Raw genomic sequence first — 19,636 nt, forward strand, 5'->3', positions numbered from 1 at the left:
CTATATTTTATCAATAAATAATGTATAAATATGTTTTAGATATGTATAAATATATATATATATATATATATATATATATATATTATCAATAAGTAATGTATAATATGTTTTAGATATGTTATATGTACTTTTATATTTAACTTATATTTTTTTAACTTAGTTTTTAATTTTTTATTTATAAAAAAATATTAAAAATTATAATTTAAGGCCAAAAAAGGGGTTTTTTGTGAAAATAACGGGGCAAAGCACCTACGACTCCTTGGAACGCATAGACCTCAAAATGTTACCCAAAAAAAAATCACCCCAACCGAACATCATAGTGTAAAGTTATGGCCTCTGAAAGTTTGCATACATTGAGTGTGCAACCCACAACCCGGTGACCGGGTCGAATGGGTCAACAGTTGAACTAGCTGGGTCAAACAGTTCTGACCAAGTCAATGGTTTTTTACCATTTGACGGGTCTTGATTGAACAGAACCTGAAATCTTGGCCTGGTGATGGTTCGAACGGTTCGACTGGCCGGGTCAATGGCGGGTTGAAAACATTGGTACAAATAGAAATAGAGATAGAGGTGGAAGTATAGGAAGTCGTGGGAGAGGTGGTTCTGGTAGATAAGATAAAGACAAAAATGTTGCTCAAGAAGAAGAGGAAGACTCAATGTGGGACAAAGATGTGGAAGATAATGAAGATGAAGTAGTAGATATTGATGTTGAAGATGACAATGACGATAACAAGGATGAAGTTGTTGATTGTAGTGTTAATGATGTTTGTGCATTCAGCGGAGGTGTTAGTGGTTATTATTTTTTAGACACTCCAATTAATTAGAGAAAAATGAGTTTTCTTAAAGGTTGTTTATGATACATTTAAATTTCATATTTATTTTTTTGTGGACTAAGATGGATGATGATTTATATTTATACTTTTTCATTATATCGTATTATGCTTTTTATTTTTTAATTTAGACAAATATATTAGTTGCTGATAATTTGGTATTGCCATTTTTATAACTTATTTTTGTAATGGTTTCATGACTTTCATCTTATTGATTCATAATTGGCTACTTCCTACATAAACTATCAAGCATCAACCAAGATATGTGTTTGAATCCTTAAAGGACTGATATTGAATTCTTATGAAATTTTTTTATTTATTGGTATAGTGTTTCTTCCATTTCTTAAGGGCAAAGTTGAATTCTTAATGATTCTTTTAATTTATTTTCTTGTTAAAGCAAAGTTGCAAAAATAAGAATACACTCAAGGTCAACACTCAATCATTAAAAATGTATGATTTTATAAAACTAAATTATTAGTTTTTTTAGTGTATTTGTCATGTTAGACTTGTTACTGTTAGTTAGATTTGGCTAATATTCATATTATGATATTATCTAGTTGCTCACTTGTTTTATTACTTATTTCCTCTATTGATAATTGAGATATTAGTTTAAATGTTTAAATTTTATGTTTTCATAAGAAAATTACATGAAGGATTTTATTGATGATGCTTAGTGTAATGTGATAGTTGAGAAAATGTAATAGATTCCATCGCCTAAGTGTCGCCTAGCCTCGCCCAGTCGCCTTGACATCTATGACATTACCAATTAAAGCCTTATCCCAATTATATATAGGATCAGATGCATGAGTCAATGTTTCACTATTCCATTCAATTTACGAAGAGAAAAATCAGGATCCATGAGAATTTGATAAAAGTTTTAGTGATGAATGGCAACCTAATGCACCCTACTTCTTTCATCCAGACTATCCGGTCTTGAGACCAGTGGTAGAGCACTGGTGCAAATCATCAAACTCACACTGGTGGACAGTATAATGAACTTGCTAATAGCTTCTAATTAAAAACGATGAAATAAACATAGCATCTGGCAGGGAAAGAATTGGAAGCCGGTTCTGACGAACCAACCCAAGTCTGGGAAGTGCTTCTAGTTCTAGTCCATCCATGATGTAAAATCCCAGGCTCAGGTTGGCCCTATTCGTCTTTTCCTGCTCGAGTTGGGCTGCCTGCAGTCTTGTACTTGACGGAGGCTTTTAACTTTTAAGCATACCGTCCCAATTCTCCAGTGCATATTTTCTCACATTAGTGGATATGTGGCATAAGGATAGTTCTCATTGTCCCAGAAAATCCTTATCCAGTCTCGAATCTACAGAGTGGCCGACCAATTTTTTACCTATCTTCTCGATCTCACATTACCCTGCTTGCAACAAGTGTGCTGGTCAAGAATACACTTCTGCAGCTGAATGCTGATACGGAAACTAGTGATTCCTGAATCCTGAGATTTAAAGCCTCATGTTGTACATATTAAGTACAACTGAAATGACCACCACATTCCACACTTACCAAAAGCCAGAAAGAATTTATGTGGAGTAGTGGTGGTATCCTATGTTATTTATTTATTTATTTTTCTTGTTGAAACGCCTTTTTGAATATCTGACATCTTATAAAATTTGAAACGGAGATTTTTACAGTCGCCAATGATGGGTTAAAGAAACATCAAGGTGGATCAGGATTTTCCACAAACAGAAGTTGAATAATCTTCAGCCACTGTCTTTCAATGATGATATTAGTGATTCCATGGAGAGACATTATTAGAAAGCTAGAGCTTCGGCTTCAAGAGCAAACATTTGGAAATCCCACATATACTCAAATAGAATCAGTAGTAGAGCCATCGACATTAATTCTAAAATACCTGGATCAGGACTTCTCCAATGAGGATGGGTTTGGTTGGTTAGAAAGAAGCAAGTTAATTGAATCAGGATTGATCAATTATAATTATAAGCAGAGTTAAGAACCTAAGATAGAACATGGAGATCCAAGACGAAGCCATAATTCTATAGGTTGGGGTGATCTTTGATTCATATAGTGAAGCCGGACCTAACTCACACTACACTGAAACGTAAGATTTTCTAACTTGTCAAGGTTAAACAAGAGACAGACTTTGGACCCGTTTGGGAGGAAGAGTTGAAGATTCAGCAAAGCTGGTTCAGCTGCTTTCAAATGCTCCAATAAGCTATTCAAAGAAGGCTGAAGCAGAGAGCCCTTCAAATGACCCACGGACAGCTGATTCTGGACTCTGGATTTTTCATCAAACATCATTTAGTTGTTCTTGTGGGGCCACCTTAGAAAGCCACCTCTACACTTTGGCCCTCCCAAACGGGCACCTTGTCCAACTTTCCTGAAATTGTTTGCTAGAATACTCTTAACTGAATCTGGATCTGCTCCTCACAATGCGTTCTAGCCATACATGGGAAGATGTTCCCAATACATGGTGGGATGGAGCTGTGAGCTGTACTCTGAGGAGCACATACGGATTCCTCCGAACTGAGATTGCACCTGATAAGCATCTCCATTAGGGGTTTTAATGGTATTCGAAAATCCGATTTTGAATTCGATATTCAATATACTCAAATTGAATTCGGATATAACCTGATTTGATTCGATAAATATCCGAATTCGATCGATTATTTAATTCTTATATATAATATATATAATAATTAAGTTATATAAATAACTTATATATTTATATACTTTATATCAATAAAATATTTATTAATTATCTAAAATAATTAATTAATTGAATTCGAATCGAATCGAATATTAGAATATTTAATCGGATTCGAATTTGGATATTAATTTTCAATATCCGTCGGATATTGAATCGAATTCAGATACCGAATTTTCTAATCGAATTCGAATTCGAATATTGCCTAATCTGATTCGAATTCGTTCCATTTACACTCCTAATCTCCATAGGCCATAGGAACATGCTATTATAGGATGTAAGGATTTTACAGCCCATATTTTCTTGTCAACAGGACCATTAATGTTACATCCTTCCATTAACAGTCCTGCATCCGCAATAAGATTTATCTAGGAATAGACTTGGTAGTAAGTTGCCTTGGACCAGGACCCAGGAGTAAGAATATGTGCTAATTAAAAACAAATCCTCCAATGGAGATGAAAAGATCTGTAAGTGAATTTGCAAAATGACTAAATCTGCCATTGAGTCCAAACATCCTCACGCTTTGGTTTCATTCCAAGCCATAAGGTGGTAGATGATGAATTCTGTAACAAGATGATGAGTTTTGAGATTTGAGTAGTACTTGAGTAATCTGTAATGGGTTTATAGCTTTGTGAGCTAAGAACCCACAGATGCATCCAAACTCTAATGCTTCTTTTAGATTCAAAAACCCAAAAATATTATATATTTGTTTTAAAAATAGAATCATTAGTACTGATGAACATCCCTCTTAAATTTCTTTACCATTCCCAACAGCCTACAAACTGATTTGCATAATACATCTCTGCAAGCTAAAATAATGCAAGTGCTTGATACCCTACATCAAGCTTTAATAGACTACAATTCATTAGCTGGTAACGATTGAAATGGAAGTTATAGCTATGCATAAGTTAATGAGGTTTCCAAACAGATGAGACCACTGCTAAGTACCCAGTCCTGAACGACATTTTTCATTTTTAACAAAAAAGAATCTCTTCCCCTTATTTATACTTCACGAAGCTCATATTAATGAAAATAAAGCACCATGAGAAGGGAAAATAGTCTTTTTTAACAATGTTACAACCCTATTTGTAATGATTTTGGATATTATGTCATAACTAACTTTGCCAAGCCTAAGGCTGAGTTTGGAAGGAGTACAAATGCAAATATATAGAGTGCAAAATCTTATATTTTGTATTATTTTGTATGTATTTACACTGTACATATTTGCATTTGTACTCCTTCCAAACTGAGCCCAAGGTGACAAAGATCATTGTCTTTTTTCTTCTTGTTTTTTTGGCGATCAAGGGCAGAGAAGTAGCATTAAGGAATTTCTTTTGATCAATTGTACCATCCTCGTCACTTTGAATGTGAGAATGTCGATCCTCGAAGTAAAATCATCAGAAAATGGGTCAATTGCTTGAGTACCATATTGCTTCAATCACTGTTGTTTCTATTAAATGATTTTAGATCTCTCAAGTCTCCTCTCTGAAAGCTTATAAACATGATAACATCATCGACAGAACCCATGCCTAAAGGCTAAAATCTACAATGAATAGCAGTTACTGGATTGTGATATTTGAAGAAGCATAGATAACAGAGACAAAATCAGGAAGCAGTGAAAGAATAAATAGAGGCCTAAATTTTGATACAGGACCATTAGGAAAAAGAAATAAGAAAGAAAATGTTAACTTTTACATGCCCTTCCACCCATCTGGAAGTCTCCATCTTTTGTGCCAGTAAATTGATACTCTTGACCACAATGGAAACCCAAAATTGTTCTCCAATGGCTGGTCAGCTCCTCCACCAACTGCCAGAGGTAACCATACATACCTTGAATCACCTAACTCAGCAGAGTTCCACCGATAAGCCATGAAAATAAATGAGACTGGAAGCCCCGGTAGTGGCAACACAAAAGTGCTTTGTTCAAAAAAAAATTGTGTGTCTTGATACCTCATTCCCACCTACACAAGGATTTCCTAATGTCTCTCAGGGGCGCCCAAGATTGACTTGGCTGCATGGGAAAGTGCACTGTTTGGGGCCCAACCTGTGCAACCCAATGTAATCATGTAGTAAGCACCTTGGTGTTTGAATATAGCAGGAGCTTCTCTGTGCTTCCCCACCAGGATCTTTCTCATCATATGGGTGATATTAAGATAATCATCACTGAGGCGCCCAATCCCAATGTGAAGTTCACTACTGTCCTCTGATGAGTAGATCAGATAGGCCGCATCATCATCATCTTTGAAGATAGTCATGTCCCTGCTGTCATAACCACGGGGCTGCTTGCTGAAGAGGTACTCAGAAGGGCCAATAGGAGAGCTACTGACAGCAACAACCACAGATGCTTTGGTGTAGTTGGCATCATCTACATGCATCCACATTACATACTTTCCTGTCTTTTCATTGTAAATCACCTTTGGCCTCTCAAGCACATTTGATTTGTAAAGATGATGTGTTTCATTTGTTTCTTCTCCTGTCAGTACAATACCCGCATTTTTCCATGTCCAAAGGTCCTTGGAAGAGTAGCAACTCACTCCAATCATGTCAACCTATTAGCCAAAGTGGGAAAGTATTTAACACTTCAAAATTATGCTTAGTAGAGAAATAAATTAGCTTCACATATTATGATAAATGGTAACAACCAAATAGTATTAGAATATTCTCCATTTTCCTTTTTCCACTGATGATATGTATGTATTTGAGAAAGGTATAAAAAAGGCATGCAGAAAGAGCAGGCTGTGGAGAGAAAAATGATAACACCTTTAAACTCCATAATCTAAGAAGAGATTTTGAACCTTCACATTACGAGTTGATATTATGCTCTCAATATGTCAGCTTTGATTCTTGAAATGGATCCAACATTACATCCCATGGCCTTTTATTAGATGAAAGAACAGTGGACACATTTGGATTTTGGCACCCTACCAATTTTGGTTCAACACTGTGGATTTATGCTTATGTGTATTTGTTGTATGAAAATAAAAATATCCCTTATTTCATATTATATAAATGTTCTTCTGTTGACCAAATTTGACAATTTATACAGGCATCAAGACTGGCACTTTTTATATAAATGTTCTGCTGTTGACCAAATTTGACAATTTATACAAGCATCAAGACTGGCACTTTTTCTTGAACCACAGTAGCATAGATCCTATGTTGTAGTTGTCTTATTTTGCATCTTATTTCAGTCCTATATAAGTGGTTAAGTAGCTCTTTCCAAGGCTACCTCATTCCCCCAGGCAGTATTTGGTTAAGTAGTTGTATCATTTTGCATCTTATTTCAGTCCTATATTTGTATAGGTTTCCGTACATATCCCTTCCTTTTCCCTAACTTTTCTTTCAAACCAAACACATCCTAAAAGGTTATTTAATTGCAGAACCATATAGCCCATTTTTGTAGCCAAAAGAAAAGAGTATAACCATGTAAAACTAAACTGCATATCAGGTATAGTTCGTGTGATTATGCACATCCTTGTTTGCAAATAGATTTTGTGCTAATTAGACCTTTTAAAACTCCACTCCTTACCTATGATACCCAAATATGACATCATTATCACATATATGGGTACAGGAACAGGTATTCATTTAGTATCTAAAGAAAAGATAAAGAAAACCAAAATTCTGCCTTGTTACCACAAAATTTGACATCCCAACTAGGTGGGCAGAAAATTTATTTCTATTAGCAACGCAAAGGATAAATTTTTCCCTCAAATATATGATTACTCCACTCTTTCAAAATGCTCCAATTAATGGTGCAAAGAGTACTCCTCCATAATTCAGTAATACTTTCTTGGTATGAAAGTCATCTACTCACCAATCAATACCACAAAGGTAAGAAGCAATACTAAGTCTTAGTAGAGAATTAGCAGTAGAAAGGAGATGATCATATGCATCACTATCCAACTTCATCATTTTAGACATAAAAATGTAAGACGTAGCTTTTCCATTATTAACCACAAAAGTGTTGTTTGTGAAAGACAGCTGGAAAGGAAAGCAACTTTGAAGGGGAAAGGGCGGGTACATCATATATCCCAGAAATAGAAGGGTATTACTTCACTCCTCTAAGGATGGCACCTCACTTTCAGAGGGGTGATGTAGCATGTTCCAAAAGAGAAGGGTGATACCTCACTTTACTAAGGTGTGATTATCAGGGAAAATAAGGACTGTCTACTAAGGGAAAAAAACAGGTTGACTATGTAGGTTCTATAATGTTTATGAATCAGAGACAGGGTTGTATGGTATAACTGTATAGGGACTGTAATATGAAACCAGAGGCAGGTAGATTGGTACTAAAGGAGGAAACATCTGCTACAGGAGGTATTAGGGTTAAAAAGACTAAAAGTGAGCTATAACAGCAAGAACCATAAGCTAGAGTAACATGTTAACAGAAATTTAAGATTTCAGCAAATAAGGTAGACAGTGGATAGAAGAAGAAAGAATGAAGAATAGAAATATATGCTGTAATATGAAGCCAAAAACTTAATATGCTATATTCAAGACGAGAAGTATTAGTAAAACACTAAAACTAAAAAAAAAATTGCTCAACAGAAAATTTTGAAAAATAACATTAATAAGCAATTTTGTTAAACCCATCTAAAAACATTCCTCTACCAACTGAAAAGTGAATGAAACTTGAGGGAAAAGTGAATGAAACTTGAGAGTGAAACACCATCACCAAAAGAGAAGAAAAAGAATCTGTCAACCACTAAGTAGGGCTTGAAGCCCCCTGTGAATTCATAAATCCAAGGAGCATGCCACACACAAATAAAAAGGATGGCGCCCAGAAGAAACATAAAGAAGTATCCCTATAACTTTCCCTTTTCTACTCAACCCTTTCAGATACCAGCTTTGGAGGAGGGCCTCAAGCACAGATAGAAGCATCCCTTACTCCAAAGATACAGTGAGATTGACCAAAAATATACTAGCCAATGTGCAGTCAATAAACAGGTAATCTGCTATTTCTGTTGTTGTTGCTAAAATGACACTGTGTAGAATCCAGCTCCATCCTTCTCACGCTTAGTGTGTCACTTGTTAGGCATTCCTAGTACTATTGTCCACACCAAAACACCAAAGCTATCTCCATTTAGGAAATGTGATGTCACTTTTGAGCTAAGAAAGTTGTTTGAATTATAAAATCTCCTGAAAAAGGATACTAAGCTGCCCCAGACCCAGACCCTGCTATCACTCTGATTTATACAAGATTTCTCCTTGTTGAAGTTCATCAGCTTTTCTGCATGGTTCCAACCTCCCAATTGTTCAGGTTTTTCTTCATTCTACTATTCTGAAGTACCTGTCCATTCTGGAATCGTGGTTTAAAATGTCCCTAGTTTCCCTAATATTTCCACGGCATATTTCCATTTCCATGGATAGCGACATGAAATTTTACTGGAATCGGCATTTCCCCAATGAACACTACCAACACCATGTGGAGTGCAAGAGATAGTTTCCACGACATACTTCCATTTCCACTTCCATGGGTAACAACATGAAATTTTACTGGAATTGACATATTCCCCATTGAACACTACCAATACCACGTGGAGTACAAGAGATAATTTGGTAACAATATTGTAGGTATGTGAAGTAGCAAGTTATTGTCCACCTAACTTATATAATTACCACTTTGAGCTAACTCAATATTCATTTCAAATATAAAGTTAAATATTAGCTTTTGTTTGTGTAATAGATTATTTGGTTAATCTATTACAACCATTTACATTTTCTATGAGTTCAAATTTTGCTTTAACACATTCTATCATGAAGCTCCGAATCTTAAGGTTTATAGGGCAACTTTAGAATATATTATTTTATCTATAAACTTAGTCTCTTAGCTTTGTTTAATGATTTAGAATAAGATAATAATTTAAAAAGGTATGCCTATGCTTCTTTTATCATTTCATAAAATAACATTCTATATTTTTCACATTTTACAATGTTTCCCCCATATCTATAATTTTTACAATATTTCCGTACGATATTTTGGACATTTCCAACATGTTTCTTATATTTGGATGACCGACATTTCCACCAACATCGAACCTTGTCTGGAATCGAAGCAATCAACAACTAGATCATTCCTATTGCTGGTGGTGTTGCATGGACATGGACATGGGAGTTGGAATCTGAAGCATGTAGAAGAGTCTGACTCAACAAGATGGTAAAACATGGACTCACAGACACATCTATGGAAAAGTATATACTACAAAAAATAGTTCCTCTTCTTTTTTCTGTCAAATTCTTATGTTATATACCTGGGGGCTATTGCTTGGTGTAATGGTAAAATCTTGGGCTGACAAGGGTGAGAATGTTGGTTCAAGTCTAAAAGCAACCACTTTGTGAAAAAAAGAATGACAAAGGTTGGGTGATTGGGTCCGTATCCAGTCCACCCCTCTCAAGCCCAGATGTCTAGGACCAACATTGGGTAATGGCCTTTTTTAACATTATATACTGATCGAAAGGGGTATAAAATGTTGTCTTTGTTACTAAGCAATGTTTGATATGAAAATGAACATTCATACTGTACACTAGCTATTAACTTATGTGAAGTAAGCTAGGAGGTAAGAAGGAAATGTTACATAAAAGTATTCTCAAGAATCCAGGACTCTGAAGCATTTAGCAGAGTCATGCAACACTGGTTAAAGGAATGATTTAGTAATGAAGAAAAATAAAGCAATAAGAATAACAAATCTTAAAATAACAAAGTGATCCAGTAGGCTAATATTCAACCAATAAATAAAATACTTGTTATTAACTAAGGATTGATCCTAATGGAGCCAACACCACTAGGTTTCTCTAAGAGTCAACACCATTGGAGTCGATTATGAGGAATTCATTACTGGTAATAATGACAACTGAAAATATTCCTAGTGCCATTATATGCTTAGTTGTCTGTTTTTGCAGGGAAGGAGGGGGATAAATCATAATATTCAATACAGTACTATTGTCATGAACCCCTTAATCCCAATATCATGTTAAAAGAAAACAGTTTGGCCGTCAGTTCAAAGCTGGAAAACATGTGATATAATTGAAGCTAAACAGTACCTAACACAGAATGTGAATTTTGGATTGCAAAAAATGAAATATATTCAAATTTAAAATTTACCCATGCATCTCCATTTTCATGAGGATTGTAAGTGGGACCGCCTTTGTGCTCTCCATACCAGTAGTATGCCCCTGAACTCTCAACATACAAAATCCCTCCTCCATGGGCTTGAATTGGATTCCCATCTGTGTCCAGACATATCCTCCCAGGACAGAAATACTGACTGTCCTCCATTTCCTTTCTTGGGTTTATTGCAGTTCTCTAGTCAAGGAAGAACAAGTGTCTGAATTGAGAAGAACCGTCAAGAAATTCTTGGGTTTATTGTCCTATTCCACCTGTTCCAACTCTCGACTTAGTGGATGAGGATTCAGTCACACCTGGATCTCCCCTACACTACAAAAGATAATGAGCATCTGCTTCCTGCATTGAAATGCAAAGTGGGCGGTCTCCTTAGTTTGTTCCTCGTCCTCATTTTTCTCACCTTTTACCTCCAAGATAATGCTGCAGTTAAGAAAATATGACCCATGTTGATCCAATATAATTTGAACAGAAGTATATTTTATGTACCAATTACCCTGTCTTCACAAAAATAATAATAATAATAATAATAATAATAATAATAATAACGAAACCAGTAATATGAGAGAGAGAGAGAGATGAAAATGCACAGCAATGAAATCCAATACAAACTTGATTATAAATCCTTTTAGCTTATTTTATGCCTGTAAACAAACGTCCAGACTCAAAAATCTATAGACGCTTACCATGGTAATATGTTGTATACTAGAACAGGACCCTGTCTTTCATCGAATTCTTTCGCCTGGAAAGAAAAGAAAACCCACAGAAGATCCTCCAAACTGATTCAGGGACCCGACTATCTTAACAATCAAGTTTCCAGAATATCTAACCCCGACTGATTATTTTGCTTTTTAACACTTGAACGACGAATATTGCTCTTTGCCGTATTAAAAGGATGAACGAAATGAGGCTAGCTTCTAAATGTGATATCATAAACCTACCTCTGAATCACAATTAATAATGATAATAATATAAATTTAATTAAAACTAAATTAAAACCCAAGAACTACAAATAAAACCAAAACAGCATAAACCCAAATCAAGGTTCAACAACAAAAGATCAATGACCTTCACAGCTAATACCCCTATCATATTTCACCAAAAGAGGTATTGCCACAATCAAAGGTAAACGAGAAGTTAGAACAGTATCAACTGAAATAAGAACATGAACCATTTTGCTATGTGACTTAGGAGAACTCAATCCTAAAAGCTAACTCTTAGAGGGAGGGAACCCAAACACATATACACCCCATAACAGCATCACATTCTACCGATATGAGATACCTCACATTAGAATCCCATACTATCAACATAGGACAAATGGATCGTAATACTCCACCATGCTCTGTAATCTCAGCATTCACACAAGCTGGCTTTGCATTAGTCCACCTAGTCCCGGTCGAACACTGCAATACCAATGTCACCACGTGCGCAATTGCAACTGAGAGGCATTGTGCAGGCTCTAATACCATTTGTTATGTGCCTTGGGACAACTCACACCTAAAAGCTAGCTGTTAGAGAGGGAGAGAACCCAAACATATATATACCCCACAACAGCATACCTATATGGGATATCTCACATTAGCATCCCATATTACCAACATGGGACTGTGGGATACCTCACATTAGCAATCCATACTACCAAATATCTATGCCACAAACAAAAGAAATCAAGCTGAAGGTTAAACGGCTTACCTGACAAGACCCTAATCATGAGCTGAGCAACGTTTCCAGATGAGGGTGCGGGTGTTGCTAATCTATGCCCCCATTTCCAAAGACGAGCCAAGAACCCAAGCAATACCTACGTTAACAGACCCTCTCTTTCTGCCATAGACAACCATCTCCGGACTCTAGTAAAATTCCCAATCAAGTTGAAGATTAAACAGCTTACCTGACAAGACCCTGATCATGAGTGGAGAAAGGTTTCCAGATGCGGGTGCGGGTGTTGCTTATCTATACCCCCATTTCCATAGATGAGGCAAGAACCTAAGCAATGCCTACGTCAAAATGCCCTCTCTTTCTGCCACAGACAACCATCTCTCGCCCAATCATCTCTCTCTCAAAATCTATTCTAGACAAACGAGTGGGTGTACAAGTCTACAAGGAGCAAATGAAGAGCAGCAGGTAGTTTGCTTGGTCTACTATTTTTTTAGCTTCAATTGGATCTAGTGAGATAGTGATGTAGGTATGTACAGCTCACTCATACCCTCAAAGAACACTCAGACACTAGGAGTACCACCACAGAAGCACTTATGAGTAGCTTACAATCAAACCCCACACTGCAATGAACTTGCGGTACATCGCCACCTTTGCGATGAACCCACAACACATTAAGCAAAACCACGATAAACCTGCGGCCCACCAAGCCCAGTCAACGCCCAAACCTATACAAACCCCAGAAAGACTTGTCCAAGAAGACCTAAGCACACCTAAGTGTGCAATGAAGCCACACCCGCTATGATGTGCGATGAACTCACAACCTACGAGCCCACTCTGGATGACGATTTAGAAAGGACAGTAGGTCGAGCCCACAGCGAGGCCTACGTGTGCCCAGACACACACGAATCCATGACAGCAAAAGACTTTGCAAACCGCCACGTGGAATTGACGAAGTACCGACTGCCGAACGGTGACATCACTATTGTCGCATAGGAATAGTCATAACACACAAAAATGTAGTAGCAAACACAAGTAATGAGGGATCTCAAGGATAAGGAAAGACAATCCTTGAGAAGATCCTTATGAGACACATGGCGATACCCCAATAGCACATCCAATAATTGACAAAATCAAATATTCCCTTCCCCGATACGGAGCGAATATCTTGATCTCCTACCTTTTAGGATCTCGGGACCTCCTCACATTAGAACTCATCCGATCCTAGGCATTTTTCACCCAATATTCCCAAGTATGCTCTAACCCTCCTATCGTGCAAACCCCAACCTAAGGACCTTGTTCTTTCTTTCTTATAGGCCTTCCTCTGTCTTTCAAAGAGAGCTCTTTACCCCAACCTTACACCTCCTACAAGTGAATAGCTTTGTTTATGACCAAAAACAAAATATTGGATCTTGTCAATGTTGTCTTCGAACCAACGATGATGAGCCAAAGATTTTGTCTTAACATCAATAATTAGCAAAGGAGGCCCTGCATTGCAGGGGCTCACTCATAAACTATCAGGCTCAAGTTCGATTCAAATTAGAGACTTGAGCTCGAGCTCAAGCTCGGCTCTAGTCAAAAGCTTGAAAGTTTGAGCTCGACTACCTTTGATTGCAAGTCTCTCAAGTAGTCGAGGTTCTAAGCCGAGGTCTTCCTCAAATTCCAAGGTGGAAAATCAAGGTCTCCCTCAGCTACTGAAGTGTCGAGTTGAGATTTTCCTAGCAGGCGAGGTGTCGAGCTAAGGTCTCCCTTAGTTGACAAGGTGTCGAGCTGCGGTCTCGCTTAGTTGTCGAGGTGATGAACGGAGATCTCCCTCAGTGGCTGAGGTGTCGAGCCAAGGTCTTCCTCAGTGGTTGAGGAGTCTTCTAGCTCGAGCTCAATTCGAATTAGAGACTTAACCTTGAGCTCAGAAGTTTGAGCTCAGCTCGGCTCGGCTTAAACTCAACTACCTTTGATTGCAGGTCCCCTAGCAGCCGAGATGCCAAGATGAGGTCTCCCTTAGTTGGAGAGAGAGTGGCATTCTTGTAATTTATAAGGAGAGAGAGAGATGGCACTCTTGTAATTTGTAAGAAAGAGAGAGAGGGAGGGTTGGTAGGAGAGAGAGTGTCTAGAGTAGCATTCTTGTAATTTGAAAGAAGAAAAAAGCGAGAGAGAGAGAGAGAGAGAGAGTTGGTAGGAGAGAGTGGCATTCTTGTAATTTAAAGAAAAAAAAAACAAAAGAGAGAGAGTTGGTAGAGAGTGGCATTCTTGTAAATTTGATGGAAAAAGGCAAAATAGTACTGTTAGATTCCATTTCCCTCATCCTCATGTCTTCTTACGTACACATTTCAGCTTAATAGATTTACTAGCGGATGGGGCCCTGCGTTGCAGGGGCTCGCTCATAAACAATTAGGCTCGAGCTCAATTTGAATTAGAGACTTAAGCTCAAGCTCGAGCTCAGCTTTAGCTCGGCTACCTTTAATTGTAGGTCTTTCAAGTAGTTGAGGTGCTAAGTCAAGGTCTCCCTTAATTGCCAAGGTGCCAAATCGAGGTCCCTCTTAACTGCTTAAGTGTCGAGCCAAGGTTTCCCTAGTAGGCGAGGTGTTGAGCTATGGTCTCCCTTAGTTGACAAGGTCCCGAGTTGAGGTCTCCCTCAATTGTCGAGGTGTTGAGCTGAGATCTCCCTCAGTGACTGAGGTGCTGAGCTGAGGTCTCCCTCAGTGGTCGAGGTGTTGTCTAGCTAGAGCTCGCTTCAAATTAGAGACTTGAGCTTGAGCTCAGAAGTTTGAGCTCGGCTCGTTTCGAACTTGACTACCTAAGATTGTAGGTCCCCTAGCTGCCGAGATGGCAAGCTGAGGTCTCCCTTAGATGGAGAGAGAGTGGAATTCTTATAATTTATAAGGAGAGAGAGAGAGAGAGAGATGGCATTCTTATAATTTATAAGAAAAAGAGAGAGTTGATAGAAAAGAGAGTGGCATTCTTATAATTTGAAAGAAAAAAAAAAGCAAAAGAGGGAGTTGGTAGAGAGTGGCATTCTTATGTACACATTTCAGCTTAATAGATTTACTAACAGAGGGGGCCCTACGTTGCATGGGCTCGCTCATAAACTATTAGGCTCAAGCTCGATTCGAATTACAAACTTGATCTTAAGCTTGAGCTCGGCTCGAGTCAAAAGCTCAGAAGTTCGAGCTCGGCTACCTTTGATTGTAGTCAAGCAACCGAGGTGCTGAGTCAATGTCTCCCTCAATTGCCAAGGTGCCAAATCGAGGTCCCCCTCAGCTGCTGAAGTGTCAAGCTGAGGATTCCCTATCAGGCGAGATGTCAAGCTAAGGTCTCCCTTAGTTGACAAGGTGTCGAGCTGAGGTCTCCCTTAATTGTCGAGGTGCTGATCTGGGATCTCCCTTAGTGACTGAGGTGCGGAGCTGAGGTCTCCCTCAGTGGTCAAGGTGTTGTCTAGCTTGAGCTCTATTCGAATTAGAGACTTGAGCTTGAGCTTAGATATTAGAGCTCGGCTCGGTTTGAACTCGACTACTTTGATTGTAGGTCCCTTAGTAGCCGAGATGCCGAGCTAAGGTCTCCCTTAGTTGGAGTGAGAGTAGCATTCTTGTAATTTATAAAGAGAGAGAGAGAGAGATGGCAAGAGAGAAAGAAATGGTATTCTTGTAATTTACAAGAAAAAGAGAGAGAGTTCATAGGAAAGAGAATAGCGTTCTTGTAATTTGAAAGAAAAAAAGCAAGAGAGAGAGTTGGTAGTAGAGAGTGGCATTCTTGTAATTTAAAAGAAAAAAAAGCAAAAGAGAGAGAGTTGGTAGAGAGTGGCATTCTTGTAATTTCTATGAGAAAAGGCAAAAAATATTGTTAGATTCCATTTTCCTCATCCTCATACCTTACATACACATTTCAGCTTAATATATTTACAGGTCTCTCAAGTAGTTGAGGTGCCAAGCCGAGGTCTCCCTCAATTGCCTAGGTGCCAAATCGAGGTCTCCTTCAGCTGCTGAAGTGTCGAGCTGAGGTTTCCCTAGCAGGCAAGGTGTCGAGCTAAGGTCTCCCTTAGTTGACAAGGTGTCGAGTTGAGGTTTCCCTCAATTGTCGAGGTGCTGAGCTGAGATCTCCCTCAGTGACCAAGGTGCTGAGCTGAGGTCTCCCTCAATGGTCGAGGTGTTGTCTAGCTTAAGCTCGATTCAAATTAGAGACTTGAGCTTGAACTTAGAAATTTGAGCTTGGCTCAGCTTGAACTCGACTACTTTTGATTACAAGTCCCCTAGTAGCTGAGATGCTGAGCTAAGGTCTCCCTCAGTTGGAGAGAGAGAGTGGCATTCTTGTAATTTATAAAAGAGAGAGAGAGAGAGAGATAGCATTCTTGTAATTTGTAAGAAAAAGAGAGAGAGAGAGAGAGAGAGTGGCATTCTTGTAATTTGAAAGAAAAAAAAAAGCAAAAGAGAGAGAGAGCTGGTAGAGAGTGGCATTCTTGTAATTTTTATAAAAAAAGGCAAAAATACTATTAGATTCCATTTCCCTCATCCTCGAGCCTTCTTATGTACACATTTCAGCTTAATATATTTATATTGATATAGATATATAATGTTTTATAATATAGTTAGGCGGATTCGGGGTCACGGTTGAGATGGGGTGGACAAATACCATCCCCTGTTTGAAATAGAGACTTTCGCTCATAAACTATCAAGCTCGAGCTCGATTCAAATTAGATACTTGAGCTTGACTTGAGTCAAAAGCTCAGATTGCAGGTCTCTCAAGCGGTCGAGATGCAGAGCTGAGGTCTCCCTCAATTGCCGAGGTGCCAAACCGAGGTCTCCCTTAGCTATTGAAGTGTCGAGCTGAGGTTTCCCTAACAGTCAAGGTGTCAAGCTAAGGTCTCCCTTAGTTAACAAGGTGCCGAGCTAAGGTCTCCCTCGTTGTCGAGATGCTGAGCCGAGATCTCCCTCAGTAATCAAGGTGTCGAGCCGAGGTCTCCCTCAATGATCGAGGTGTCGTCTAGCTCAAGCTCAACTCGAATTAGAGACTTGAGCTTAAGCTCAAAAGTTCGAGCTCGGCTCAGCTCAAACTCGACTACCTTTATTGTAGGTCCCCTAGCAATCGAGATGTCGAGTTGAGGTCTCCCTCAGTTGGAGAGAGAATGGCATTCTTGTAATTTATAAGGAGAGAGAGAGAGAGAGAGTTGGTAGGAGAGAGTGGCATTCTTGTAATTTGAAAGAAAAAAAAGCAAAAGAGAGAGTTGGTAGAGAGTGGCATTCTTGTAATTTTTATGAAATAAATGCAAAAAATACTGTTAGATTCCATTTCCCTCATTCTCAAGCCTTCTTATGTACACATTTCAGCTTAATATATTTATATTGATAATTGGCCAAAAATAATTATCAGTAACCTTCGCTCAAGTTTGGGGATTGTCGTTGGCCTCACTGCATTCTGGAACTTGACAAAGAGGAAAGGATAAGTGGAGAACCAATTACAATCACTTTGGGTCCATCGAGCCACAATATCACTCTCTCAATTGTTTCAACGCACATCTATGAAAAAAAAGGTAAAATACAAAAAACCTACCCTGAAGTTTCTGACAATTATAAAAACCTCCCCTATAATTTCACTTTAGCAAAAAGCTCCCTCTATTTAAAAAAAAAAATCAATAAATACCTTCCTTCCATCAATGACCAAGACCGAAAACGTGTATAATTGCATTTTGACCCTTAGACGTCATCTAATCAATTTGCAAAATATCGTATTTGCCCTTAATCAAGCAATTTACAATCTCTATTCTCTTGATAGAACAACACAAACCCTAACAGTTGTAGAGGCGATATTACTCAGAATATTCCACTTCCCAGAATATTCTATCCATTTTCTAGCGATATTATTGAGAAAACCAATTTTGGAATAAAGTATTCTGTTTTAAGGAGCTATGAATTGAAATAAAGTATTCAGTTTTCGCAGTAAAAAAAGAGAGTGAGGAGAGTTCGGGTGGTCTCTTGGACAAATCACCCATTAGGAGAGTTCGGGTGATCTCTTGGACAAATCACCCATGCGATTGCCACAATAGGGTCTGTACACAAGGGCAAGGGCAAGGGAAGACAAGAGTCTCTCCCGGTGGACCTACCCGTGATGAGATCCTATGCGCGGACACATAACATTTGGCATCAGAGCCAAACATCATGGGCGATATGGAGCAGCTATCATTCAAGGTCAACGAATTGGAACACAGGCTAATAGAAACCAGCATGGAGGTTCGTGAAGCCAAGGAAGATGTCCGGGAGATGCGACGCCTGTTGGAAGCATTCCTCTCCAACAAAGATGGGAGTTATGAGGGAATCGCCAACACAAACAGTCATCGTCCGGACTGGGCAGAGGCATCCAGCGAACAACAGATCGCTGCCCCTATAGCTGCAGTTATTCCCAAGGATCAGCGCACGGAGGATGAAATTGTTAAGTCTCCTCCTTTGGCCGGGGACAATGTCACGAGCATTATATTGGTACCTGCAGAATGCCCTCCTTTGTCGAAGACAGGTGGGATTGGCAATGTTGCCGAGGCTTTACCGAAGGCCTTGGCTCGGCGTGGACATAGAGTTATGGTTGCGGCACCACAATATGGTAACTATGCAGAAATCCAAGAAACAGGAGCATGCAAGAGATGTAAGGTGGATGGGCAGGATATGGAGGTAACTTTCTCTCAAGCTTATACTGATGGCATGGATTTTGTGTTCATAGACAGCCCTATGTTCCACAATATTGAGAAAAATATATATGGGGGAGGCCAAGGGGATATTTTAAAATGCATGGTTCGCTTTTGTAAGGCTGCTCTTGAGGTTCTCTTCTGTAAGTATACCCGGCGCGTTCCTGTGATCCACAACATAGCACACCGGGGTCGTGGTCCAGTACGCGATTTTTGTTATGTGGATCTTCCACAAAACTACTTCAAACTATATGACCCAAGAGGTGGGGAACACTTCAATGTCCTTGCGGCTGGCCTGAGTGCAGCAAATCATGTAGTCACTGTAAGCCATGGTTACGCCTGGGAGCTGGAAACTAAAGAAGGGGGTTGGGGTCTGCATCAAATAATCCAGCTTTATGCACTGAGCTACGGGGCAGTCCCTGTTGTTCATGTTGTCGGGGAACTAAGAGATAGTATGCAGCCGTTTGATCCATTGGCAGAGTTCCAAGACCCGTATCCGGAATTCGAGCTTGAGGACAAGCTCGTTGTCCAGGAGGGGTGTAATGTTATGGTCACACTGCCCGGTAGCGCCGCACGACAGCACGCACCGCACGGTAACAGCACTGCGAGAAGCATGCACCATCTGGCAGCAGTAGTAGGGGTGGGGCCCACATGATAGCTCATCAGGCTGAGCCCACACTTAT

The 19,636-nt window shown here is 38.9% G+C and overlaps 1 protein-coding gene across 2 annotated transcripts; it reads right to left on the bottom strand.

The window, feature by feature from the left end:
• Positions 1-5,054: 5,054 nt before the first annotated feature.
• On the bottom strand, positions 5,055-12,675 carry LOC148877401 (uncharacterized). Of its 2 annotated transcripts, none has more exons than XM_088965164.1 (3): positions 12,329-12,675; positions 10,616-11,056; positions 5,055-6,059 (listed from the first exon to the last, which is right to left on the bottom strand). In XM_088965164.1, the coding sequence occupies exons 2-3, from the start codon at positions 10,787-10,789 to the stop codon at positions 5,487-5,489; spliced, it is 747 nt and encodes a 248-aa protein (XP_088821290.1). In that variant the 5' UTR covers positions 10,790-11,056; positions 12,329-12,675; the 3' UTR covers positions 5,055-5,486. The 2 variants fall into 2 exon arrangements, with proteins under 2 accessions (XP_088821290.1, XP_088821289.1); XM_088965163.1 differs by lacking the exon at positions 12,329-12,675 and adding an exon at positions 11,320-11,496.
• Between the last annotated feature and the right edge of the window lie 6,961 nt (positions 12,676-19,636).

This window comes from Nelumbo lutea, chromosome 1, assembly GCF_056320005.1.
Source record: "Nelumbo lutea isolate HS-2025 chromosome 1, American lotus-T2T, whole genome shotgun sequence".
Taxonomy (NCBI): Eukaryota; Viridiplantae; Streptophyta; class Magnoliopsida; order Proteales; family Nelumbonaceae; genus Nelumbo; species Nelumbo lutea.